Below are 27,509 nucleotides of genomic sequence, written 5' to 3'. Positions count from 1 at the left end.
AATATAAGGATTAAAGAAAAGAATTTGCAATCAAATCTTTAAAAGATATATTATTCCATCAAGGTTCCCTGTTGGGTCTTCTTCCTTGCTTGGCAGGTTTTTAGAGGTGCTATTTCTTGGAAAATTTTATTTAATCCATGTTTTATGAATTTTCTAATGAGAATTAGTGGGTGAAGTTTACATTCCTTTTCATGGTAAATTGGTTTCGCACTGGATAATCAATTTCCTTGTGATCATCATCGTATAATATTATAATATAAAGAAGATGAAGCAGATCAAATTAGCTGACCTCTGACCAGGTCGCTTTAAGCTAAATTACTGGTCAAAGTGTTCTTTTTTTTATGGATAAATTGTGGATATATATACATATTGGTTAAATTAAGGGAATAGATTGATTATGTTATGCTAAGAGAGAATTATTGTTGCACTTGCACACTAGTTTACAGTTTCCACGCCCCCAATATTAAAATGTTTGATTAGTAAAAAAGAGAAAAAAAAATCTAAATTTGTGGGAAATCTATTAAAATGAGTAAATGTAATAATATCATTACGTATTTAAATTTTGTTGTGATACATTGTACTTGTCGTTAAGCACAGTGATCGTATCCCTATTATTTCTTTCACCCGGAAAAGGATTTTTTTTTTAAATTAAATTATTATCATCATTCTTTCAATTTATCAATACATTGTAATGAAAAATACTATCAGAGATTTGAATTTTAAAATTTTGAAAAAGGTCAGAATTTTTTGTTTCAAACTTACACTGATGCATGTTTCAATGGTTATAATTAGTTGTCTTGTACATGCATGCAAGCTCAGAATTATTTAGGATGATCATTCATGTATGTATACATCCTTTATTACAGAATCACACGACAATCCAGTTTGTTCAATTCAATGAGAAATTAAACCAAAGCAATCAGGGAGAGAAATTAACTCGACAAGCCACCGATGTAGAGGATGCATTTAGATTAAAAAAAAAAAAAAACTGTTTCACAAGTTTTTTTGGACCACCTTCACATAAAGGCCTCAAACAATGCCAGCACTTAAAACTTTATCTACCCAATCACATGAGGATTAAGAAAACCCTGATAAATTCAAAACCCGAATCTGCAAATAATAAATGCACAGCTACATGTAGTAAACCCCTTTCGGTTCCCGACCCTTATGCAAAACCTTTACCAGAACTAGATGGACAGCAGCTTTATAGCAAGCAAAAAGGACAGACCAAGGTATCAACTTTTACCTTCAGCCCTAAATTTCAAGCTCATAAAACCATGACGCGTTGAATCATACCCTGGGTCCAACCTGCAGTCTCCTTCAACTGCTCATCATCAGATCGAAGACATTCACATAGAAATTCATCATAAAACAAGCAGTCTTTAAGCAAAAGCTTTATGTTGGATCCAAGAGCATCTGCAAGATCACCCATAACAGCAACCGCAGCTTTTGTCACACTTTCATCCCTGCAACACAAGGAAAAATATTTAAGTAAGATGATCCCAAAGGCTAAGCATCAGTGCACCAAAGAGGAAATAAAGAATATGAAACTACCTTTGATTGTCTCTAGAGACCAATTCTATAAACTTCAAAAGATGTTGGGCATAGGGCAACATCACATCAGGCTTCACGGTCTTAAAACCTTGGAGGATACCTGAATAAGCTTCAAAAATACTACGTCTGAGCTGGTTGCCATAATCCACCATCTCCTCATCAGCTGTTTCCATCTTGGCACAGATTTCAGCTGCTCCCTGCATCATGGGCAAAGCATACGGGACATACTTCTCAAAGTGCTCTCCTATTGCAAGAGCAATGTCCCCAAAGCAAGAGAATATGGGAGGCTTTACAGACCGGTGAAGTTCTGAACTAGCAAGATCCTTTAAAAGAAGACCCATGATGCCATCACAATAAGGTAAGACCTTGTCGTCCAAGGCACGGCAGATATCACCAACAACCCCAACTGTGATTCCACAAACCTGGTATTCCTCAAAATTCTGCAGTCCCATCTCAAGATACTTATAGAACTCAGGCATGTACTTCTCAAACTGAGATCCAGTGGCATAGGCAAGAGCACCTATTGCAAGCATTGCTTCCTCGTGAACAGTAGAGCTACGGCAACCAAACACCTTGAGGAACAGAAGCATGATCTGATCAGCTGCCTGAAGTATGATTGTTTTGGTTTCATCTGTGCTACTAAGTTTCTGGATGATAACCTGCAAAACACCACAAAGAGAGGCTTGCAAGTCCCCTTGCTTTTCCCTGTCATCTGATGACACAATCTGAATATCCATAGTCTGGCCCAACTTATTCATGATGACTGGTAGTAGCTGTGCTATAATAGAAGATGTTTCAGCAATGTTAGAACATCTCACAACTTCATTCAAGGTTTCATAAGCAGAAGACCTGAGCTTGGAGTCACCCCCATCTGTCCGATCAGCAGTTGAAATCAGACAACTAATTATGTCAGTGAGATATGGTGACCAAAGAGAGGCGCTAGGTCCTGCATCCTCATAGCCTTGGACAAGGTAATAGATTGCCCCACAAACTTTCTCAGCTACATTGGGAGCATCTTTAATGCTCTCTAACAACACACCCACAACTCGTTTGAGGTTCTCAGGGGAAATGATAGAAAATCCACAAGCTGGACTGTGCAGCAACTCAAAAATGCGACTAAGAGTCCAAGCAGTTGTGTCTTTCACATGGTTGTTCCCATCCTTCATAGCATTGAGCAAAAAGTCCAGACCCGCCTGTACCAAAGGAGAGAGCTTCTCAACAGTTGGACCTTCAAGAATAGATCCAAATGCATAAGTTGCTGCCTCTCTACAACGCCAATCTGGCTTCAAAATGTTAGATTCCACAAATGGCATTACAAGAGGCACTATAGCATCTCCAACCGTTCTGGCAACAAGACCCAGACAAGTCCCACCAGCCATAGATATATTCCAGATTGTATCATCCTGGTCTTGATCCTCTTCCTGCTTCAGTAAAGTTTCCAACAACAAGGGAACAAGAGACGGTAAAGCCTTCTCGATGAAACCCGAATGTGGAGGTCCAGAATCACCACTTTCAGGACTCTCAAACTCCTGAAGTTCAATCTCTTCATCACAGATAGAGCTCCAGAACTCAATTGCTTGGAGAGCAACAGTCTCTTCATCGCCCTTTACAGCATTTGATGTAAGCTGAAATAGGGTTTGCATGTAAGGCTCAAGCACCTCATAATATGCTGACGCTATTGCAACAAGACACTCAAAAGCAGCCTGCCTGATTTCCACCTCTTTGGACATGGCAGTGTCACATACAACCTTCATGATGTAATCCCGCTCCATCTCATTCTCAAAGTTGGTCTGTGCAAACTCTAAAGCATTATACAGAGCCTTGGTTGCTGCAAGCCGAACTTCGGGACCATGTTCAGCTAGGTTCATCCCTTGAACAACAGCAGTGAGAACAGCATTGACTTCATCTTGCACGAGGTCCTGATGAGATATTTCTTCACAAACATATCCCAGTGCTTCCAAGGTAGCTTGTTTCAAGGCTGCAGGCTTGTCTTTCTGGGTCATATTGTTCAGCAATGACCCAATGAGTTCAGGCCACTGCTTCCGAGGAATCTCAATTGAAGCGATTTTTGCAATAACTTGAGCAGCAGTGTGCCTTGCCTCAGGTACAGATGAACCAAGGGTCCTCAAGAGAGAGTCTTTGATTTGAGACTTAATAGAAATGTCGATTGCCATCCATTGTTGAACGAGTTGTTCCTTCCTAATAGCATCTTTGGCATCTAATGAATTCTTAAGCACAATACCAGCCAATCTACGGGACTCAACAGGTTTGTCATCATTTGAAAGCTCAACTGACAATGAAAGAAGGAAAACAGGCATGTTCTGCTCCTGGAACTGCCTAAGGCTAGCCTCTGCCTCTGTCCGAACTTTTGCATCTGCCGATTGGGCAGCCAGCAGAAACTGAGTGATCTCCATGGCCATTTTAACTACACTGCAATTGATAAACATAAAACACTAATCAGCATTGATGACAAGGATACAAATCCATTAATAGAGATTGTAGCTAGTTATAATTGAACAAGGTCAAAAGGTCACAAAAGGCTCTAAGCATGATGGGACCCTTGGAGAAGATATTGATGGAATAAGCTTACCAAACCACACAAGTTGTCCAGCAAATATAGATCAATGCAAGTTATTCAACAAATATAGACCAGCATTTACTAAGTTAAACATAGAGTCGAGCACCACTGAAGTTGATAGGCAGGCCTAACAGTGACAACTCGCTTTAACAGTGAAACCATGCTTTCACCTAAAACGCAATTAAATCCCTATACTTAATAAGAATATTCAGATTTCGAGTGCATGCAGTAACTTTTGTGTCCAAAGGTAATTTTCCCGATCATTACCCCCCTTGAAATGGGGTTGTTCTATTATTTGCTTTCGAAGTTCAAGGTATAAGACGAAATAAAAACATTACAAATTAGACTTTCAAGGGTCTTTTTTAATAAACCAAAAAGTTCTTCAATTTCCGTTTGCACAATCACATAAATCGAACAGTATTCTGCTAAGCAAAGATTTAAAAGAACTATACCGTAACACAAAAACTATAATCTTAAACAGAGGGAAACAAACAATCCAAAAATAAAGAACAACATATAGTAGACGATAAACAAACAAAAAGAAAAACCAGACCGAGATCCATAGATTTGAAAGACGGAACGAAACAGTGATTTCTAAAGCTGAACCAAAAACCCTAAGAAAAACCCACTGAAATACATGTAAAGAAGCATAGATCTGATACTAAAACAGAGATGAAAAGGCAAAGACAAAGTTGAAGCAAAGATTGTTACCTGAAATGAGTCTCCAAGCAGGGGATTTCAAAATCACAAAAACAGAAACGGCAGAGAAAACTTAGGGTTTCTCTCTCTCACGAAAACTCTCTTCCTAGTGTAGTGTGTGCGTGACTGTGTGTTTTTTGGCTTGCGGTTACCCAAAGATAAAAAAGAATGAGAGGAAATAATTGAAAAGAGAGCGAGAGAGAGAGAGAATCGGCGAAGAAATGGGGGAGCTATGGATTGAAGAGATAGATTTGATGATTTGAGTATTTATATAATCAATTTCGAATGATGGGAAGGAAGCGGGATGAAAACACAGCACTGAGGAAAACGGGCAGCGGGGCTTTTCTCCTGCCCGTCACTGCCCCAAAACCCTAGATTTTTTAAATCTCCCACGTGCCACGCTTTCCCTCTCACGTACACTTTAAACCATAGCCCACTCTTGCCCTGAATTTTTTCCTTCTTCTTCACTTAAAAATTAAGGTAAATGGATCCAACTATCAGTCCAAATCTCACCATCTCTTATACTAACACTCTTTTAGGGTGGGTTTGGATGGACGATTGGGTGTGGTGCGGTGCGGTGCGTTTAGTTTATTTTTTGTCTCATGCTATAGTATTGCTACAGTATCTAATCTCACCGCTACCGTTGTTTTTACATTAACCGCATGTAAACGCACTGTCCATCCAAATTCACCCTAAGTGGGTTTGGGCAAAAAAATTAAACTCTTTTGAAAATTTTGATTAAGTTTATTGTTTTTTAATTTTGTAACATATTAGATTGTATTATTTTTATACATTATATAATTTATAACACATAAAATTAAATTTATATATTTAACTCTCTCTTTAACAGTTTCACTTGTCTACTAAGACTTTATCTGTTATAGAGAGATGATTCTCATACATCAGCATGATAATAGGTACAAACTTACAATATAATTCGCATCATGAATTTCCATTAAAAAAAGAAAGTGTGTGTTATGTTAAAAAGGAGAGTGGAAATCAAATCAATAAAATTAATGTTTTTATGTATTTTTTATTTTACATTATTTCACATGATTAATCATGAAATTTATAGATCTAACAAGTTCAATTAAATTAATTAATTTACGATGAGTTATTAAATTCAAGTAATCAATTTATAAATTTACTATGTTTCAAATTCATAATAGCATATTTAATTGAGGAAGTTAATAGTTTATTGAATTGATGTTTTTAATTCCACTCATTGAAGATTATTTAAATAGATACAATCTAGTATTTTAAAAAATTATACAATGAATCTAATAAAAAACTAATCAAAGTATAGGTTTTGTCTGCCGTATTGGCACGGGATTCTGTCAGCCGTATTGGCACGTTTCTTTCTTCTGCATCTAAGATTCTTCAATTTTTTAGTTGCAGATCTGATCATTCTATGAATTAAGTCTCTTTCTATTCGGTTGAAAAGGTGCAGAAGGTGAGATGGAAGAAGCAATGGAGAATTTGAATTTGATGGATGACGAAAAAGATGCTTTTCAAGAGGATGAAGGAGCGGTGGGTCGTGTTAATCAACTATGTCTGGTGGGACGGTGCCTAACAGACAGTGTTGTTCATTTCCCGTCATTACGCAACACTTTGGCAGATCTTTGGCACCCAATAGGAGGGATTTGTATAACGGAGATAGGAGAAAAACGGTATCTTTTCTAATTTTTTCATGAGATCGATATTGAAAGGGTTGTTACGGGGGCTCCATGGTTTTTTAATAATCATTTACTTATTCTGCAAAAAATACCTGCCGAAGGGAACCCAGCGGTGATGGAGTTAAATCACACGGAGTTTTGGATTCAAGTTCACGACTTACCGCCGGGACTGATGAGTGTCTCGATGGCCAAACAGTTTGGTGATTTCTGTGGCAAGTATATTGAGTATGATGCATCCATCCCGACTTTGGGAATTCAACATTATATGCGTATTCGTATCTGTTTAAATGTTGCTACCCTGTTGAAGCGAAAAAAGAAAGTTTTGATAGGGAAATCTATGGTGGTTTATGCTAGATTTAAGTATGAGAAATTAAGTTTATTTTGCTTTATTTGCGAAAAACTGGGGCACGGGGAAAGTTACTACCCTGTTAGACTGACTATTGAACCGTCAAAAATAGTCTTTGGCTGGGATTTATCGCTGCGTACTGTGGTCAAGCGTCGGAATATGGCGGTAAGTAGGTGGCTGCGGGCAATGGATGGATCTCCGTATAGTGAGGAAAATTTGGCAGGCATCATGTATGGTAATGCAAGGGATTCTGGTAGGAACTTGAATCCTAATCTAATTCATTTAGGTCATGATCCAATTCAATGCGATGGTAGAATTGTTAAGAAGCGAGATGGGTGTATAGATAATTTGACTACAAATGGGATCGTTCAGGGGGAAATGGAGTTGAATTTGGAGGAGGAAAATGAGCCATTAGAGTTGTCTGAGGGGAAAAAGCGACAGCGAATAGTGGAGAGGTCACGTGTTCTGTTGGATGCTAATGTGGGATCTGGATCTATGAATGTTTCGGCTAGCTCTGAAAATTAGAGCAGCCGGGCTCGATGAAAATCCTAAGTTGGAACGTTCGCGGTTTGGGGAGACCACGAACAGATATAAGGCTCAAAAACAAGTTAAGAGCCAATAATCCCCGAATTTTGTTTCTTACAGAGACGAAATTATGTTAAAAGAAAATAGAGTTGGTAAGATTAAAGTGCGATTTTGAGAATGGCATCGATATTAGTCCAGTTGGTACGAAATGGGGTTTGTCGTTGGGTTGGAAGGGAAATATGTTGGTCAAGCTTAAAAGTTTCTCTTCCTATCACATTGGTGTCGAAGTTCATGATAATGAGTGTGAAAATGTTTGGAGGTTCACTGCTTTCTATGGGCATCCAGATGGAAGACGCAGAGGTGATTCGTGGAATTTGCTACGCCAGTTGCATCAAGATCAAGATCAGGGGGATTTCAACGAAATTATGGATTCCTTTGAGAAGAATAGTGGTCGCCTCAAACCAATTGGACAAATGAGGGATTTTCGCTGGGTTCTCGAAGATTGTTGCCTTAATGATTTAGGCTTTATTGGCAGATGGTTCACATGGGAACGAGGACGATTTGCATCGACTTATATAAGGGAACGTCTGGATCGTAGTGTTGCTTCATTAAGCTGGATGAATACTTTTCCTGGATATCGTCTGGAACATTTGAGTCACTCGTTTTCTGACCATTGCCCTCTTCTTCTGGATACTCTAGGGGGAGTATGGAACCGTCAGAACAAGTATGAGAAGTCTTTTCAATTTGAGGCTAAGTGGTGTTTAGAGGCGTTTGAAGGTATGATTAGGAGATGGTGGGAAGAGGAATCTGGAGGTGTACTGAGTAAGTTGGAGAAAATAGGTTCTCAAATACTAAAGTGGAGCAACGTGAATAATATTAAGGAGTGGAGGAATCGGCTCCGTTTAGAAGACAGATTAATGAATCTTTACACTCAAGATTCGTCAGATGAAGTTCTAGCTGAGATTATGAAGGTCCAATTGGGCTTAATTTAGAAGCTGAAAAGGAGGAATTATTTTGGGAGCAGCGTGCGCGGGTGAATTGGCTAAAGAATGGGGATCGTAATACCAGCTTTTTTCATAAGGTAGCTGTCCAACGTCACTTTCGTTGTAGAATTTCTGAACTGGAAGATGGAGCTGGGAGAAGTATTAATTCCACTGAGGAGTTCTTCCAAATAGCTTCTGACTATTTTGGTAAGCTTTTCTCTACTTCAGAGTCAGGTTCGGATGAGCATTTGTTTAGCTTAGTAGAGGAAAAAGTTACTAGTAGTATGAATGAAAGGCTCTTAAGACAATTTACGGAGGAGGACATTGCCTTTGCAGTCAAATCCTTGGCGCCTTTGAAAGCCCCTGGGTTGGATGGGTTTTCGGCCCTCTTCTTTCAGTGTTATTGGCACATTGTTGGGCTTGAGGTTACCCACTTTTGCTTATCCGTTCTACAGGGACAAGAGGATTTGAGTGTTATTAACAAAACGTGCATTATCCTGATTCCAAAGGTTGAAAAACCGAGTAACATGACTCATTTTAGGCCTATCAGCCTTTGTAATGTCATTTACAAAATTATAGCAAAAGTGTTGGTATTGAGGATGAGCGGGACACTGGGGTCTTGTATTAATGAAGCTCAAGGGGCCTTTATTCTAGGTAGGCTTATTCTGATAATGTACTGATTGCTTATGAGATACTTTATTCCCTAAAAATGAAAAAGAGAGGTAAGAAAGGCAATTTTGCGCTTAAACTAGATATGAGGAAAGCGTATGATCGTGTGGAATGGGATTTTTTGGCAGGTATGATGAAGCACCTGGGTTTTCATGAGGATTGGATCGTTCTTATCATGCGTTGTGTATGCTCTGTCACGTACTCTGTTAGTATTAATGGAGCTAGCGGGGATTGGTTCACACCATCGAGAGGACTCAGACAAGGAGACCCTCTTAGTCCTTATTTATTCTTGATTTGTGCTGAAGGGTTTTCGCTGCTCATTCAGGAAGCTAAAACTAAAAGGATGATGATGGGGGCACCTATAGGTAGAGAGAATTTTTCGGTCAACCACTTATTTTTTGCGGATAATTGCGTTCTTTTTGGTGATGCCTCCTGTGAAGGAGCTGAAGTGGTTCGGGCTATTATCCAAGAATATGAGATGGTCTCGGGGCAGAGAGTGAATTTTGAAAAATCCCTCATTTATTTCGGTGTAAATGTCGTCTCTAGTGTTCATGAGGATATTGTTAATTTATTAGGGGTACGTCTGGCCTCAAATCCTGAAAAGTATCTCGGTTTGCCTATGATGGTGGGTAGGAGGAAAATGTGGGCTTTTGCTAACTTTGTGGACCGATTCAGAAAACGGGTGGAGGGGTGGAGTATGTGTTATCTTTCAATGGGGGATAAGGAGGTTTTCATTAAATCGGTTTTGCAGGCAACTTCAATTTATGCTATGCAGTGTTTTTTATTGCCAAAGTCATTATGTAAAAAATTGGAAGGAATAATGAATCGATTCTGGTGGATGAATAATAAAACATCGAAGGGGATTTATTGGAGTTCGTTGGATGTTCTGTGTAAACCGAAAAGTTTTGGAGGGCTGCGATTTAAAAATTTGTTCTTGTTTAATAAGGCCCTTTTAGCGAAGCAGGAGTGGCGTATTTTAACCCAGCCCCATTGTTTATTAGCCAAGGTTTTAAAAGCCCGTTATTTCCCTCTTTCTACTATACTAACAGCAAAGGTTGATTCTTACCCTTCATTTACCTAGAGGAGTATTTGTAGTGCGCGGGACCTGATTAGTGATGGAATCTTGTGGCGTGTGGGAAATGGTGCAAGTATCAACATTTGGAATGACCCCTGGTTGCTTGGAAGAGAGAATAACAGAATCCTGGTTATTGAAATTAAGCCTCCTTGGTCAACAGTGAATCAGTTAATGAATGAAGAAGACAGTACCTGTAATAGAGAGTTGACTCACAATCTAGTGGATGATGACACTGTTAATCGAATCTTTGCCATTCCCATCTCTGAAAGCCGACCAGAGGATATGTTGGTATGGAAGTATGAAGGCTCAGGTGAGTATACTGTCAGGAGTGGGTGCCGAGTTCTTATTACAGATTATTTACAGAGCAATCTACACATGTCCTCTACAAATGAAGAATACAAAATTTTTTACATGGATCTTTGGGTTTTACATATTCCAGAGAAAATAAAAATACATGTTTGGAGATTGTTCAATAACATGGTGCCACACTATGGGAACTTGGCACGCCGAACACTATGTGAGGAGGTTGTATGCCCACTGTGTAAGGAAGATCTAGAAACCACAGCGCATTTGTTAGGGTCTTGTAGGGTCCTTCAAAATATATGGACATCGTTGCAAGTTCAAATTCCCCCTTTGGATGATTCCCTGGATTATAAGGCTAATTTTGTTAAAGCATATCTTGAAGCAGAAGGTCGACAAAAAAGGTTTATTGCTTTATCTCTTTGGTGTTTTTGGTTTCACAGAAATAAGTTGGTTCATGAGGGGATTAAGCTTTCTATGCCACAACTATTGGGATTTATCAGGGGCTATGAGCGAGATTTATGGCTTGTTCGTGAGAATCTATGTGTTTCTACTGCTTTTATGAGAAATGAAGTCTGGAGGCCTCCTGACTATGGTTTTATTAAAATTAATTTTGATGCGTCGTATATTCCAGGAAATAATTGCGACAATAGCAATCTTAGCCAGAAATCACAGAGGGGAAGTTATAGAAGCAGTTACTTATCTGGTGGAAGGTGTGGACAATGCATTCGTGGCGGAAGCATGAGCTTGTGAAAGAGCGCTGATCCTCGCAAAATTGAAGGGCTTTCGACGGTTGATTGTGAAAAGGGACTCCCTGACAGTCATTAAAAAACTGATTAAAAATGAGGAAGATAGACCGATTATTAGGTCGATTGTTCATAATATTCATAGATTGCGCCAGGGCTTTGATGAAGTCTCTTACAAGTTTGTGAACCGTCCGCTTAACGCTGCAGCCCTTATTTTGGCAGTGGAAGGTCGGCATCGGAAAGTGTGTGGGGCCTGGGTTACTGGAATACCAGAGACTGTGCGACTGGTGGTGGAGGAAGACTGGTTACGATGGTGCCAACGGACCTAAGTTCCATATGTTCGCTTTGAGTTAAAGAAGGTTCATTGAATCTCTAATATTGTTTGCAAAGCGTTGCTGGCTCTCGGTCTTTGATCGATAATACCGAAGGAAATGGAGCCCTGCTGTGGCTGATAATGGAGATTGAAAAGTTTTGTTGCAGGCCCACGCGTTTTCTGCTTATTGATGTTTCGTTACTTTCTAGGCGTAGTTTTTAATTTTCTTTTTATTAGACAGCTGTGATTTTCTTTTTTGTCTGTTTTGGTGGCCTTTTAGCTACTCCTTTTGAGCCTGTTAATATTAATATCAGTCATTTTCACAAAAAAAAAAATTATTTAAATAGATTTTTCATGTGAAATTTAAATATTTTAATTAAGATCATTTTATTTAATAAATTATAATTAATAGGCTTGCATGAAATAACTAAAATTTTCAACAATATGTTGTATAGAAAAATAATTTAATAAAGAATGTAGTTCATAACTATGGCCATTACTATTATAAGTGAAAAGTTATCAAAAATGATTAAAATAAAACATAAAAAAATCAGTTTTACTAAAAATTTGATAGTTATAGAATTGTTGTTATAAAGATGGCTGACTAGAGTAATATATATGAATTAGTTTTCTTACGCGTACCATGCACGAACAATTTGTAATTCTAAAATATGTGAATATTAATATTTATTTAAAAGAAATATTATTAATAGCTTTATTTGATTTGGAATGTGATTATGTATATCTATTAGTTGTAATTCAAATTTGAGTGAACATTAGAAATAAAATAGATAATAATTTAATTTCTAGTTTTGACCTCTCAAATTTGATAGATAATATTGGGTTTTACATGATTCTCATATTTCTAGTTTTTGTTGTCTTCTAATTATTATTTTATTATTTTATACATGTTAAATTAGATCATGATTTAAATTAAATTAGGATAATTAGAGTTTTAATTTATTTAAGATAATTAATAATTTAAATTAATATGTTACGTAATATTAATTTATTATTTATTTATTTTGTTTTTTTTTAAATTTATTTACCTTATGTGTATTTTAATTTTATTTTGTAAGTGTAAATTAAATAAGATATTCACGTCAACTAAATAAAATGTTTAGATGTTTATATATAATTTTTTTAATAAATGAAAAAATATTTAAATTTGTGAAATATTAAAATTAAAATAATATATTTTTAAAAAAATTAAAAATAATACGAGTAAGGCTAAAATTATGGATGGTAATAGAGCAAGGTGAGGGCGAATATTACTACATCCATTACTGCTTCACAGTTGGCACAATTTGTTCCACCACCCATCCTACTCTACTATGAATGTATAATCTTGGAAACTATTACTATCTTCATGTATGTTGGATACATTCATCCCCTACCCTACCGCACTCCGCTTCAATTTAAATTTTGCTATTTATTTTTAATATTTTTAATTTTTTAAAAGTCAAGTAAATATTTAGACATAATTTTTCATAAAATATATTTAAACATAAAATATATGATTTTTTTCTATATTATGTTATTACATTTTCACCCTTTTAATAATTTATATATAGGGTAAACTATTAAAATAGTCATTTTTGTTTGCCTCAGGTTACATTTTAGTCATTTATGTTTGAAATGTTACGTTTTAGTCACTTACGTTATAGCGTTGTAACATTTTAGTCACTTAGCCATTGGTTGCCTTTAACGGTGTAACGGTAAGCTGACTTGGCACGTTAAATCATCATTTCAAACGAAAATTTTTGGTTAAATTCAATAATTGGTCCCTATATTTTTTTTATTTTAAGCAATTTAATTATTTTCTTTTATGTTTTTTTAACTTTCTTTCTTTTTCTTTATTTTTAATTATCTTCTACTTCTCCATCTATTTTCCTCCTTTCTTCATTTTTTAAAGTAGTTTTCTATATTTTTTATTTGTTAAAACTAGTCCACAAGCTCGCCTTGCTCGAAAAAATATAAATTGCTCAAAAAAATAAAAGTATAGCAATTAGTTTTAACAAATGGAAAATATAGAAAATTTACGTTAAAATAAATGAAAAAGGAAGGAAAATAGAGGGAGAAGCAAAAGAGACTGGAAAAAAAAAGAAAAAAAAAAGGAAAGTTAAAATAACATAAAAGAAAAAATTAATTTGCTTAAAATGAAAAAATATGGTGACCGATTGTATAAATTAACCTAAAATTTTTGTTTGAAATGATGATTTAACGTGTCACATCAGCTTACCGTTACACCGTTAATGGTAATTAATGGCTCAGTGACTAAAATGTAACATAAGGTAAACAAAAATGACTATTTTGGTAGTTTACCCTTTATATATACAATGATAAAATGGTAATTTCATATAGTGGAACGGGTCGGGGTGGGACAATAAATTACCATAACCACTCCATACCCACTATCTAAAAGAAAAAATCCCCCTCTCCTTGCCTCGCATCCACTTTTCAAAAGAAAAAAAAATACTCCCAATTCAGAGTGGATCGGTATGAAATTCATCAAGCGGTTCTAGTCTTGGCATCCCTAGCTAAAATAGGCTTGGTTTAGCCATTTATAAATATTGGAGGACTAAGGTAAATTTGTAGGCCCATATTTTGGGTTGGATTCAAAAAATTTAACCATCCGCATTTACAAGCTCTATCAAACTTGTCCTCAAACACATTTTTATCACGAATCAAAATTATAAATAGATAAAAAAAATTAGGGTAAATTACACCATTAGTCATTCAACCATTAGCATGTTTTTGTTTTAGTCACCAAACTATAAAAAAGTCAAAATTTGTCACTACTATTTTCAATCAATTTTGTTTTGGTCATCCTCCATGAAATCTTTAGCATAAACGATAGTGTGGCTTTTTTTTTAATTGGTATTAGAACACATTTAATCCTTAATGCTTGCACATTCTATCTAATTGGTCTTAATTATAAACAATTCATCAAAATTAACCCTCCACATTTACAAATTCTACCAATTTGGTACTCAAACACATCTTCATAACTTAAAAAGGGATAATATAAGTTTTATCCCCTGAACTTGACAACTAGGTTCACCTTGGTACCTGTACTTTTTTTTTCGTTCACTTTGGTACCTGAACTTGTCTACTAGATCCATTTTGGCTTTGAACTTGAATTCCATCAAAATTTGGTAATGTGATCAGTGTTCTTGGAACATGACTAGATTGGTCGGTTGGACCGGCAACCGACCAATATACCAATCCAAACAAATTGGTTAAACCAATTGAATAAAAAATTGCTCAAAATCAATAAAAATAAAAAAAACTAGGATAAATACCAATATTTGAACATGTTGAACCAATTTAAAATTTTTTTATCTTTTTTGAATTTTTAATTATTCATTTAATTATTGTTGGTCTAGCAGTTGAAGCAATCAAACCGATTGAATCGAGAATCAGTGATCTGACTAGTTCAACCACTGGTCTAGTTATTAGAAAACTATATGTGACACTCCAAGATTGTACCATGTCATCACTTGAACATTTATATAAACCTTTTAGTTTTCAAGTAACGATGCAACACAATCTCAAAGTGATATGTCATCAAACTTTTATATTTTTCAAGTTCAATGATCAAAACGAATTTAGTTGTTAAGTTCAGGTACCAAAGTGAATAATAAAAAGTAAAGATACCAAAGTGGATCTAGTTGCCAAGTTTAGAGGGCAAAAATTAAATTATCCCATTTAAAAACTAAATGAAAAAATTATAAATTTACAACACACGCTTGACATCTTAGCATATAGACTTTCAAAATTTTAGTGTATTCCTTCGAAAAACAGAGTATTTAATGGAAACCAAGGATCCTGTTTACATTACAAAAGTATATATATACACAAAAACGCTCCAAATAAATTTCCTATAAAAGAAAAAGAAAAGTCCAAGCATTATCACAACATTTCACTTATCAGTGACTGTATTATTATGAGATGTTGATGGACCGGGTCGGGTGTGGGCTGGGTCTAAAAGAAAAGTCCAAGCACTATCACAACATTTCACCTTTCGGTGACTGTATTATTATGAGATGTTAATGGACCGGGTAGGGTGTGGGTTGGGTCTAAGCATTATATTAACATATTTTATGTCTGCCTAAACATGGTCCGACCCGAAATATGAGTTTAAAATTTTGCCCAAACTCACCCATATTTGCAAAAGACTAACTCAAGCCCATTTTAACCCCGTTCATTATTTTTAAAAAAATACTTATTTTATTTTAATATTTAATAATTTTATACATTTTTTATTTATTAAAATTTTTTATACAGTCATCTTAACATTATTTTAATGTTTACATTAGAGTAGTATTATATATTTAGTATAGATTTATTTTTTAAATGTGTTCTAAATTACATAATATATAAAAATAACATAATATAAAGTGTTATAAATTTAAATCGATACTTCAATTTCATACTTGGAATGACAATTTATCGGTTAATAATCTAATTAACTCGTTTTGCAAAATCCAATTTTGAAATCGAAAAACAAATTAATGTCAAATAAAATATTTGTAAGTTCAATATTTTTAAATAAAAAATACATTTAATTATTAAAAAAATGTTTTTATTCTAAACAAACCAATTCAATTATTTATAAAATAAACTAAACTATACGAGCGGTTTAAGTCCCTCTACTTTTCTCTCTCATTTTGCAATCTTGAGACACCCTCTTTTTCCAGTTTTCAAACGCCGACGGCCGACCAGAAGGTTGCCGCTGGGCACCTTTCTTTCCCCTCTTATTTCTCGTTTTTTTTCTCTTTCTTCTTTCTTCTCCCTCATCCATTGTTTCTTTTTTACTTTCTCTTTTTTCTTCATTTGCTCGTATATTGACTACCAACTAGTTGCCATCCCTAGCTAAAATAGGATTGGTTTAGCCATTTATAAATATTTGTGGACTAAGGTAAATTTGTAGGCCCATATTTTAGATTGGGTCGGGCTTAAATAATCATAAAGTTTGTTAATATCGTCACTAAGCCTGAGCTTGACTCAGCCCATTAATACATCTAACCATTAGTTACTCAACTATTTAATGTGTTTATGATTTGGTTACTAAACTACAAGAGCTATCAATTTTGTTAATTAAGTTTTTTTATCTTTTATATTTTGGAAGAAAATGATAATGTGATCTTTTTAGTTGGTATAATAACACATTTCATTCTCAATACTTACACATTCTATCAATTTGATCCTAATTCTAAATAATTCAAAAAATTAACCAACCACATTTACAAGTTCTATCAAATTTTTCCTCAAACACATCTTTATCATGAATCAAAATTATAAATACATCAAAAAAAATTAGGGTAAATTACACTGTTAGTCATTCAACCATTAGCATGTTTTTGTTTTAGTCACCAAACTGTAAAAAAATCAAAATTTTCACTACTATTTTCAATCAGTTTTGTTTTGGTCATCCTCTATGAAATCGTTAGCATAAATGATATTGTGACTTTTTTTAATTGGTATCATAACACATTTAATCCTTAATTGCTTATACATTCTATCTAATTGGTCTTAATTATAAACAATTCAACAAAATTAACCCTCCACATTTACAAATTCTACCAATTTGGTACTCAAACACATCTTCATAACTTAAAAAGGGATAGTATAATTTTAGCCCCTGAACTTAGCAACTAAGTCCACTTTGGTACCTATACTTTTTTTTCGTTCACTTTGGTATCTGAACTTGGCAACTAAGTCTACTTTGGTACCTGTACTTTTTTTCGTTCACTTTGGTACCTGAACTTGTCTACTAGATCCATTTTGACTTTGAACTTGGATTCCATCAAGATTTGGTGATGTGGTCAGTGTTCTTGGAACATGACTAGATTCGTCGGTTGGACCGACAACCGATCAATATACCAATCCAAATAAATTGGTTAAATCAATTGAATAAAAAATTGCTCAAAAATTGATAAAAATCGAAAATTGGGATAAATACCAATATTTGAACATGTTGAACCAATTTAATAATTTTTTAATTAATTAATTAATTATTGTTGGTCTAGCAGTTGAAGCAATCAAACCGATTGATTTGAGAATTAGTGATCTGACCGATTCAACCACTGGTCCAATTATTAGAACACTATAGGTGACACTCCAAGATTGTACCATATCATCACTTGAACATTTATATAAACCTTTTAATAATTTTCAAGTGATGAAGTGATACAATCTAGGAGTGATATGTCATCAAACTTTTATATTTTTCAAGTTCAATGACCAAAACGAATCTAATTGTTAAATTTAGAGGGCAAAGTTTAGGGGGACCTAGTTGCAAAGTTTTGAGGGACAAAAAATAAATTATCCCATTTAAAAACTAAATAAAAAAATTATAAATTTACAACACACGCTTGACATCTTAGCATATAGACTTTCAAAATTTCAATGTATTCCTTCGAAAAACAGAGTATCTAATGGAAACTAAGGATCCTGTTTACATTACAAAAGTATATATATGCACGCACACGCTCCAAATAAAATTCCTATAAAAGAAAAAGAAAAGTCCAAGCATTATGACAACATTTCACCTTCTCGGTTACCGCATTATTTTGAGATGTTGATCGACCGGGTCGGGTCGGATTTGGACCGGATCTAAGCATGATATTAACATATTTTATGTCTGTCCAAGTACGGTCCGACTTGAAATATGAGTTTAAAATTTTATCCAAACTCATCCATATTTGCAAAAGACTAATTCAAGCCCATTTTAGGCCCGCTCATTATTTTTAAAAAAATATTTATCTTATTTTAATATTTAATAATTTTATACATTTTTTATTTATTGAAAATTTTTATATAGTGATCTTAACATTATTTTAATATTTACATTAGAGTAGTATTATATATTTAGTATAGATTTATTTTTTAATACGTCCTAAATACATAGTATATAAAAATAACATAATATAAAATATTATAAACTTAAAAATGAGTCTGGTCGGGCTTGGGCCTTGATTGTTCAAACCCGAGCTCGACCTATATTTTAAATAGGTCTAATTTTTTTTGTCTAAACCCATTTTTTAGGTCTAATATTTTTATCCAAATCCTTCCAAATTTTAGCTGAGCCTTTGGTCTAAGTATGTAACTCAATCCATAAACAGGTCTAATCTTCGTCAACAAAGTATTGCCTTTGAAACAAAAATATCATCATTTTGAAACAATAGAAAACCAAACCATAATCCAAAAGCGTTGATGAAAATTCGTAATGCTTAGTTTAGGCATAATAACTTTTTGGCCTTTAATTATAAAAAAAAAAATATTTTAGCTTTTATTTAATTTTTTAATTATATTTTTTATTAAATCACCCAAAAATAAATGTAAAGTTAATAGTTTTTTTAACTTTATTAATATGGCATACATATAAATTGCCACATGGATGTCATGTCAACATCTAATTATTTTTTTAATTTTAAAAATTCAAAAAAATATTAAATGTTGATGTGTCATCCATGTGGTAATCCACATGTATGCCACATAGGCAAAGTTAAAAAACATTAACTTTCTGTCTATTTTTGGAATATTTGAAAAAAAATTAAAAGTTAAAAAAATTAAAATTAAATGATGAGTTAAAATAAGTTTTTTGTAAAGTTAAAAAGGGACAAATAAATTGGGCTTTTTTACCTTTATAATGCAAATAAAAAAATTAAATATTAAAATAGTATGTTTGAAACAGTAACAATGGGTGGAGGGAGAGAGATGGGTGGCACTCGTGATTTTTTTGATACACTCATTGAATCATCATACAAAATGATGTGTATTTAAAAAAAATTATTTTTTAAGGGTGGAGGGTAGAGATGGGCAGCACCAGTATTTTCTAGTGCAAAAATACAGTCTAACGGGTGGAAGATGAGAGAGAGGTGGCATTGGACTGAAATGTAATTATCTAAAATATTTAGGGACCTAATATATAAATTTTCCATTTTAATTGACTTCTAAAAAAAACCTTTTAGGATGCGTCTAAGAGCGTGGCCGCACCAAACTTCAAAAATGTTAAATTACTTTATAAGCCTTTCTTATTTACTATTTTCTTTTATTCCCTTTTAACACAAAAAATAGAGAGGCTTATTACAATTAGCTCAAAAGGTTTTTTCTACCAAAAAATATTATTGTAAAAAAATCAATTCCAACTGGAAATCAATTTTATTTATTTATTGAAAAATATTTTTTTCAAATAATTGTTGGAATAAAATAAAGTAATAAATTCTTACTTGGAATTAGATGATATTTTTTAATTGATTGTTTTATCACAGTGTGATATTTTACATCGTTGAATGGGCCTATGTGAAAACAATTAGATGATGACAAAAATATCAAAGATTGAGATTCCTTATTTTTGTTCAAAGGCATATGAATAGTTTTGTGATTTTAGCTAAATGATTGTTGAATCATTGCATTGGAATAAAACGAATTTTTATTGGTACGATTTTACCTATTATCAAAAATCAATATTGAACCTGATAGATCGTTTCTTTTTCTGATATAAAAAAAATATGATATTTCACTAATTCGATTCTTAGGAAATCTTGAATCAGACCATTTGTCCTTACTTTAACAAAGGAAGCACAGACCTCTTCGGTGGAAGAACTTTTGTTGTCTTTGTCCTAACTCAACACTATACAAGTCTGAACTAGTTGAATACTTATGTCAGAAATTCTCTGAGTTGGTTTGCCATTTCCATAAAGGATATAATTGACAGCACGAAGTTGCATATTATCTTTTTCCCGAAATGGATCCTGAGGGAAGAGTGTTACTAAATTTAGACCATCCAGTATTTCATATAATAATTTTAGAAAAAAAATTTATTTGAACAGTGGAATAAAATAACTTAAACAGAAAAAAATATTTTTCGAAAATTAAATAAAATTCATTTCCAGTTGGAATCAGATTTTTTAAACAAATACTTTTTGGTAGAAAAAACTTTTTGAACTAATTGGTAATAAGCCTCTATTTTTTTTGTGTTGAAAGAGAATTAAAGAAAATAGTAAATAAGAAGGGCTTATAAAGCAATTTAACCTTTTTGAAGTTTGGTGTCGCCACTATGCGGCACCCTAAAAGTTTCTTTTAGCAGTAAATTAAAATGAAAATTTTATATATTAAGTCCCTGAATATTTTAGGTTATCACATTTTAGTCTGGTGCCGCCTCTCTCTCATCCTCCATCGTCAAGACCATATTTTTGCACCTGAGTGGTGCCGCCCATCTCTCTCTCCTCCACCCCTTATTATTATTTCAAACAAATAATAATATTGGCATATCATTTTAATATTTAATTCTTTTATTTGTATTGTAGAGGTAAAAAAAAGCCAATAAATCATTATAGTTTACTCGCTTGACAACATAATAAGACAGATTATTTTGTATTGGGTTGGGAATTATAGCTTTGTCGCATTAATACACACAAATGAAAACAAAAGAAGGGAAAAAAAGAACTGAATAGGAAACTTTAGTCCAGCTCAGTAACAGAGGCTTATATGGGCCTAGCCCTCGAAATTTTAGTAAATTTTTATTTTTCTTAAAAATTTATAAAAATTTTAATTAAGTTCCTTTAAATTTTTGAACAATTTTAATTAGACATCTATTTAAAAAAATCTCATTAAACTTTTATTTTATTTTTTGAAAATTTTAATAAATCTCAAAACTTAAACTCAAAATCCTTGCCTTGATAACAGAACAAGGTAAGAAGATTCAGTAGGCGCAATGAACCACAACTCATAACTAAATTTTCATATTCATTCACAAATCAGGACACCCTATTGAATTTCTTCACAAACAAGGGAAACCCTTTCAAAAGCAAAGTAGTTCCAAACGAATGTGTATGATTAACAATCCCTCACAATTTTGTTATACCTATGTTGCTCTAACTCATCTCTTTTTGTGTGTGTGTGAATTGTCCATGTTTTCCATACATCCGAGCAAGGGTATGGGATCATAACCTCAAATGATCCTCCAAAAGCAAGGGAAAAAAATAAGAAAAAAAAGTGAATATATCATGCATATATGGGTGTGGGGTTCTGAACCTCCAATGGTAATGCATGAAACAACAACAACAATAGAGATAATCCATAAATACAAACGGAAAACATCAACTTAATACAGAAACCAAAACATGAACATTATAACACATTAAAAATCTTGACTCTCACCCAACTAATCAATCTTCTTTAAAGAAAAACTTCAACTTAATACAGAAACCAAAACATGAACTCCATGTTAACATTAAGAAATTTCAAGAAATGCAAATAAACAGAACTCAACTAGTCGAAATCACAAGCCATTCGGAAAACAATAGAATCAGTCAAACATGTAATAGAATAAACAAGTAATAGAACCACATTGAAAAACTTTTCATCTGTTCAATCGAACATGCAATAGAATCAGTCAAAGAAAAGCCCAATGGAAATCATAAGAAAAGAATCAAAATTAGGAGAACAAAAACAAATATTGCAGATTTGAGCAAAAGCAAAACTAACCTGTAAAATAAACAGGGAAAGAGTGTGAGCTGCTAAAAAAGTGATGGTAATGACTTGTTAGGCTGTTGTAGAGTTAGGAGTAGAAAGAAAAGGGAAATCGATTTTAAGCATTTTTCGTTCTTGATAAAATGAAAAAAAGAAAATAAATGTAAAGAGAAGAAAAGAAACGTACGAAAAGAAGAAGCAGACATCGATGGAAGGCAAAAAAATTACCTCTGCAATATGGAAGGGAAACGTCGGAGAGGATGAAGCTTGATGAGGGCAGAAAATGGAATAGAAAATAAAAACGGGAATGGAATCCCTAATCAGCGCTGAAGGGGGGAATGGCTATTACAACCAATTGGGGTAATAGGGGCGGAACTGATTCGGGATGTAATAACATTACAGCCAACCAAACGCCCGTTTGGTGGTGGGCCTGCAGAATTGGGGGGGAATGCATGCCTATTCCCCCAACCAAACATGCTGTAAGGGTATTATTATATAAATTAAGTAAAGGCCACGTCTTCATTTTCGTCAACAATTTAACGAAGAGTGACCAAAATAGAAATTTTGAGCTTCAGTTTCAAAACCGATCTCAATCACACCCCTAAAGGACTCCCTACTATCTATTATTATATAAATTTTATAATTTATTTACTTTAGTCCTTTTGTACAAAACTAAAAATTAAACTTTACAGTCTAATCCTTTTTCACACTAAGCTTAAAATCTGTCAATTTAACGCCAATTTCTTCAATAAATCATGAATGAAAACTTTTAGAAACTTTAATAGTTCTACAAATTGGTAAATGGGCTAGCTAAACAAGCTCCCATGACATCAAAAACATATAATTGCAAGAAAAGGACTTAATTGCACTTACCAAATCTTAGCCGAAAGTTTAAAACCCTAAGAAGCTTTCATGTTTTTCTTTCTATGGCGATGGTCGGTTTGGAGGGGCTAAAATGCAATCCGAAGTATAGTATTGAGAGTTTTGTGGCACTTTTACCTATCATAGTCATTGTCAAAACCTTTTTTTTTTGAAATCGACTTTTTATTTTAAAATAAAAATAGAGTCGCTGCCAGTCCTTTTATTAGGTGTGATCGGATCACCTTGTAATTTAATCATTTTAATAAAAAGTTAGATTTACTAAAATGATGATTTTTGGTCTACAAAATCTAGAAAGTGGGTTCGGGAGTCGGTTACGCATGATGAAGGATTAGCACCCTCATAACTCCCAAAATTGGTACCTAGTCAATTACTTGATATCTTAGTGTTGAGAATTGAAAATTCAAAGAAAATTTAAAGTACGATCCCCTTTTTTGCATGATGTTCTTTTTAATTAAAATTACTTAACTAAATTAAAATTTACAGAAAGGCCTTATTTCGAGTTAGTCGAGAAGAAAATATCATGCCCCGTAAGTTAGGACACAATGCTTTGAATCCTCGAAAACAAGAATAATCACCATTTGATCCTTACTTAAATCTCGTTTTTATTTTTAAATGAGATATTTGGTTACTTCGATTTTAGAAAGAGACCATACTCCGTAAGTTAAGAGCACAACTCCTCAAATTCCAAAAATAATGAACATTGCCTCAATTTTAATTATTTTTTATATGTCGGGTAAATTGATGTAACTTTTAAAATGATATACATTTAATTTATTTGGGCATAGTGTAAAAACAGATAAATATATTTAATATGATACATGGTATGATGATAGCAAAATAAAATAAAATAGCCATGTGGGTAAAAAATGAAATGATGATATTAGAATAATAAGTAAAAAAAATGAAATAAAAAAACAAACACACACACACACTAGTAAATAATAATAATGCAACTATAATAGTAATAAGAACATCCATTTATAATAATAGTGATAATCATATCATGATTAGTATTATAATATTAATATGAATAAATAAAATACTAATAATAATAACAAGGATAAAATAAAAATAAAAATAAAAATGCATAAATAAAAGGAAATATAAATAACATAAATTTTAAGTGCTAAAATAAATAATATAGTAAATAAGGAGGCAAAATTAACTAAATGAGGGATTAAATTGAAATTTAAGCGAAACTTAAAGCATGAATTGCAAAATAAGTAAAGAAAGGGGAAATGAAGGATTAAATTGAAATTCTAATAAAATATGATGTCTAAATTATATAAAAATAGGATATAAAGGACTAAATTAAAATGCGATACAAAAATTTAGGGACTGCGAGGACAATTAACCCAACACAATACACGCATCACTCCCCGAAGGGTGAGCAGTTTAAGGACCAAACATAAAAGTGAATTAAGATCAAATGGTATAATTTCTAGAAAGGAAAAAAAAAGAAATTAGGACCAAATTGGAAAAAGGCTTAAAGGTGGAATGACTACGACGACAATTAGATCCTTCCCACGAAAACACAGGGATCCCAAGGGATCTGGGTCGAGTCGGTGGGTCAAACTTTGAAACGGCGCCATTTTGGGACTCCTGAAACCTGGCCAAAACGACACCGTTTGGTGATCCCTATAAATGTCAAATTTTTTTAAAAAAATTCATTTTTACTCAGTTTTTTTAAAAAAACATAGACTTTCTCTCCTTTTTTTTTGAGGGCATCTCCCTGGTTAGCCATAGGGCCGTTGGCGTTCCGCCATGGCCACCGGTCATTGGCGACGGCGGCCGTCGCCTCCAGTGGCTGGAGTTGCAAAAAAAAAATCTTTTTTTAGCCCTCTTGACCCCAATTTGAAGGCGATGCCTTCTAAAAAAACTTAAAAACTTTCAACCCTTCTCTTTTTTCAACGCACATCTTTCACGCCTTGTTTTGTCGAAGCCTAGGCCAAACCCTAATGGATTCTGGGGTTTTCAGTGTCGGAGAAAACCTTCGATGACGAAGGGAAACGAAGTGACACAGGTATAAAGAAAAAACAAACTTTATTTTCTTATTTATTATACTTTTCGAAAAAAATAAAATAAAAAATAAATCACCTTCGTTTTTTTCTTTTAATGTTTTTGTTCTTTGTATTCGATTTTCTGTCCTTAAAAAAAATACATGCCATTGTTATGGCTTTTATAGCTGAATATATTATAGAATATTTTGTTCTTTTTCTTGCTTTTTTCTGCCATTTCTGCTTTCTGTTCTCTGTCTTCTTCTTTCCAGGTATTCATGGCAAGGTCAACGACGCTAAGGAGCCGCGCCTTGCCATTTCGGTGAAAGGGGAGAGACAGACTTCGGGCGACGCACTCACTGACGTGGAGCAGCACCGAAGGCTCAATGGACCAACTAGGGTTTCTAAATTGTTAAGGTTTCGGGCTTGGGTTTCGGGTGTTTGGGGCTTTTAGGGTTAGGTTAGATTGGGTAATGTATTTGGGCTTGTGTGGGTTATTTGGGTTTGTAAGTGGACTTTACTTATTATTTTGTTTTTGAATTGTTTTATTTATTGGGGCGGATAGATTTGGGCCCTTACAGTCATATTATTGCCCTTATTACCCAAACATAGAATCAAGGTGGGATACACGAATTAATTCACCATCACACCTAATATGACCCTGTTCTTTTCAGTAAATAACGAAGTAATACATGCCTAGTATGCATTAATTTATAATCAAAATAAGACATGTCTGGCACTAAATATATATATCCACCTATAATCATTGGTACGTAACTGAAGTAATACGTGCTTAGCATTCATCGGTTTATAATCAAAGTAAGACATGTCCGACGCTAAAATATCTCCATATAACGAATCCTATGGCATGCCAACTATACTCGAACTCTATCTAAGATTGTTTAATAAGGACTTTATAATATCAATATACACAAGTTCTCATATCATTTATTAATTATATAACATTTTCATATTACTTTCATTTCATTCTTTCACATATCATTCATGCATTGAATCATAATTTCATATAGCATTCATTTCAATTATCAATTCATAGAGTTTTTCATCATATCATAACATGAATTTATACACATAGATAATACCATCATCAAATCACATTCAACAAGATATCAAGTCATATGTTCATCTTACCATTTATGGTACAAAGCATTAACATTATGCCATTACTCCTTTCATTATACCATCATCACAACTACATCATCATTGTCTTAATACATAGCAAGTACACACATATATATATATCATAAGTATCTACAAGGCTATTATACTTAGCATAATTTAATGTAATTTTTCCCACCATAATTTACCTATCTCAAATCTCATACTAGTTCATTAGTCTACATGCATAAGCCTAGTTGATAACTCATCATTCTTCTTTATGAATCGTTTACACATATATTAACAAACATATATATAATCTATTAGACAATCATAATTTCAACCATTATCAATAAACCTTTCTATGAACAATTCCAGCAAGAGATAATACCAATTTTATTCTATCATTTATGACTAATACTTTTATAAGTTAGCTACTTAAAATTTATATGTAAGAAAATCAATTATGCTAGCACAAGCCAATTTTACTATCCGTTACCCGTTTTTGCCTTTGACCCTCGATAATCCAACATCGTCTCTAGTTATGTACGATAATTTAATTATAAAAATGGTATTATTTTGCATTCAACAAAAGTATACTTTACAAGTAAATCTCCTTTTAATCTTAATATCCAAAATTTCTGTCATTATTAACTCAATCGAATTAAAATTTGACTTTGTATTTATTCTTTAAGGACCTCAAACTATCAATTCATAACATTTATTTTCAATAATCTTGGTGTAATAGCACTTTAAATTCTTGGTTAATGTCTTGTTCAAATCTCAATTTCATCCCTGTACTATAATGAACATTTTTTTTAATTAACCACTTAATAAATCGATACTTCAATTTCATACTTGGCATGACAATTTCTCGATTAATAATTTAATTAACTCGTTTTGCAAAATCCAATTTTGAAATCGCAAAATAAATTAATTTCAAATAAAATATTTGTAAGTTTAATATTTTTAAATAAAAAATACATTTAATTATTAATTAATTATAAAATAAACTAAACTATACGAGCGGTTTAAGTCCCTCTACTTTTCTCTCTCATTTTGCAATATTGAGGCACCCTTTTTTTCCAGTTTTCAGACGCCGACGGCCGACCAGAAGGCTGCCGCTGGGCCCCTTTCTTTCCCCTCTTATTTCTCGTTTGTTTTTTTTTTTTCTCTTTCTTCTTTCTTCTCCCTCATCCGTTGTTTCCTTTTTACTTTCTCTTTTTTCTTCCTTTGCTCGTATATTGACGACCAACCACTTGCCGTCAATGTTTGGTCGTCCCTCACCCTTTCTCTGCTCTGTTTTTTTTTTCCTTCCTCTCGTTTAATAACCCCTTTTGGGGCTTCAACCGAGCCTTCGTGGCTTGTGTTCTCTCTCTTCCAAGTTGGTTTTGCTGAGGAGCGCTCAATTCAGTGTTTTCGGTGCGGATGATGTTCCCGCTTCTCTGCGGCTTCGGATGATGGACTGTTGGGCAGAGCCAAAGCCTCTAGAAGTATCGGCTTTGTTTTGTTCTGCCAGTTTCCATGATCTTCGCCGTCCTTTTCAGTCACTGTATGGTTGCTGA

At 33.6% G+C, this 27,509-nt stretch overlaps 2 protein-coding genes across 4 annotated transcripts; one reads left to right on the top strand and one right to left on the bottom strand.

Annotated features, from left to right (window-relative positions):
• Positions 1 to 954: 954 nt before the first annotated feature.
• On the bottom strand, positions 955 to 10,477 carry LOC107899582 (importin subunit beta-1). Of its 3 annotated transcripts, none has more exons than XM_016825339.2 (4): positions 10,297 to 10,477; positions 10,097 to 10,200; positions 1,555 to 3,984; positions 955 to 1,466 (listed from the first exon to the last, which is right to left on the bottom strand). In XM_016825339.2, the coding sequence occupies exons 3-4, from the start codon at positions 3,972 to 3,974 to the stop codon at positions 1,268 to 1,270; spliced, it is 2,619 nt and encodes an 872-aa protein (XP_016680828.1). In that variant the 5' UTR covers positions 3,975 to 3,984; positions 10,097 to 10,200; positions 10,297 to 10,477; the 3' UTR covers positions 955 to 1,267. The 3 variants fall into 3 exon arrangements, with proteins under 3 accessions (XP_016680828.1, XP_016680829.1, XP_016680827.1); XM_016825340.2 differs by having other exon boundaries at positions 10,097 to 10,231; positions 10,319 to 10,459; XM_016825338.2 differs by lacking the exons at positions 10,097 to 10,200; positions 10,297 to 10,477 and adding an exon at positions 4,844 to 5,441.
• On the top strand, positions 7,618 to 27,509 carry LOC107898263 (uncharacterized). The gene is made up of 8 exons (XM_016823788.1): positions 7,618 to 8,349; positions 8,460 to 9,015; positions 9,159 to 9,781; positions 10,112 to 11,118; positions 11,297 to 11,455; positions 11,542 to 11,675; positions 25,098 to 25,225; positions 27,330 to 27,509. The coding sequence occupies exons 1-8, from the start codon at positions 7,618 to 7,620 to the stop codon at positions 27,507 to 27,509; spliced, it is 3,519 nt and encodes a 1,172-aa protein (XP_016679277.1).

Source organism: Gossypium hirsutum, chromosome D04 (genome assembly GCF_007990345.1).
Source record: "Gossypium hirsutum isolate 1008001.06 chromosome D04, Gossypium_hirsutum_v2.1, whole genome shotgun sequence".
Lineage (NCBI taxonomy): Eukaryota > Viridiplantae > Streptophyta > Magnoliopsida > Malvales > Malvaceae > Gossypium > Gossypium hirsutum.
Note: the sequence above shows the minus strand (reverse complement) of the source record. Positions and strands in the feature narration are given on the sequence as shown.

What these genes read in the sequence shown, in the direction of transcription:
- LOC107899582 (XM_016825339.2), bottom strand. Translation starts at nt 3,974, where the DNA reads ATGGCCATGGAGATCACTCAGTTTCTGCTGGCTGCCCAATCGGCAGAT. An exon ending in GTCTCTAGAGACAATCAAAG is followed by an intron (nt 1,467 to 1,554) that starts GTAGTTTCATAT and finishes CTTGTGTTGCAG; the next exon opens with GGATGAAAGTGTGACAAAAG.
- LOC107898263 (XM_016823788.1), top strand. Translation starts at nt 7,618, where the DNA reads ATGTTGGTCAAGCTTAAAAGTTTCTCTTCCTATCACATTGGTGTCGAA. An exon ending in TTCTAGCTGAGATTATGAAG is followed by an intron (nt 8,350 to 8,459) that starts GTCCAATTGGGC and finishes TTTTTTCATAAG; the next exon opens with GTAGCTGTCCAACGTCACTT. An exon ending in TGTTTCGTTACTTTCTAGGC is followed by an intron (nt 11,676 to 25,097) that starts GTAGTTTTTAAT and finishes TCTTCTTTCCAG; the next exon opens with GTATTCATGGCAAGGTCAAC.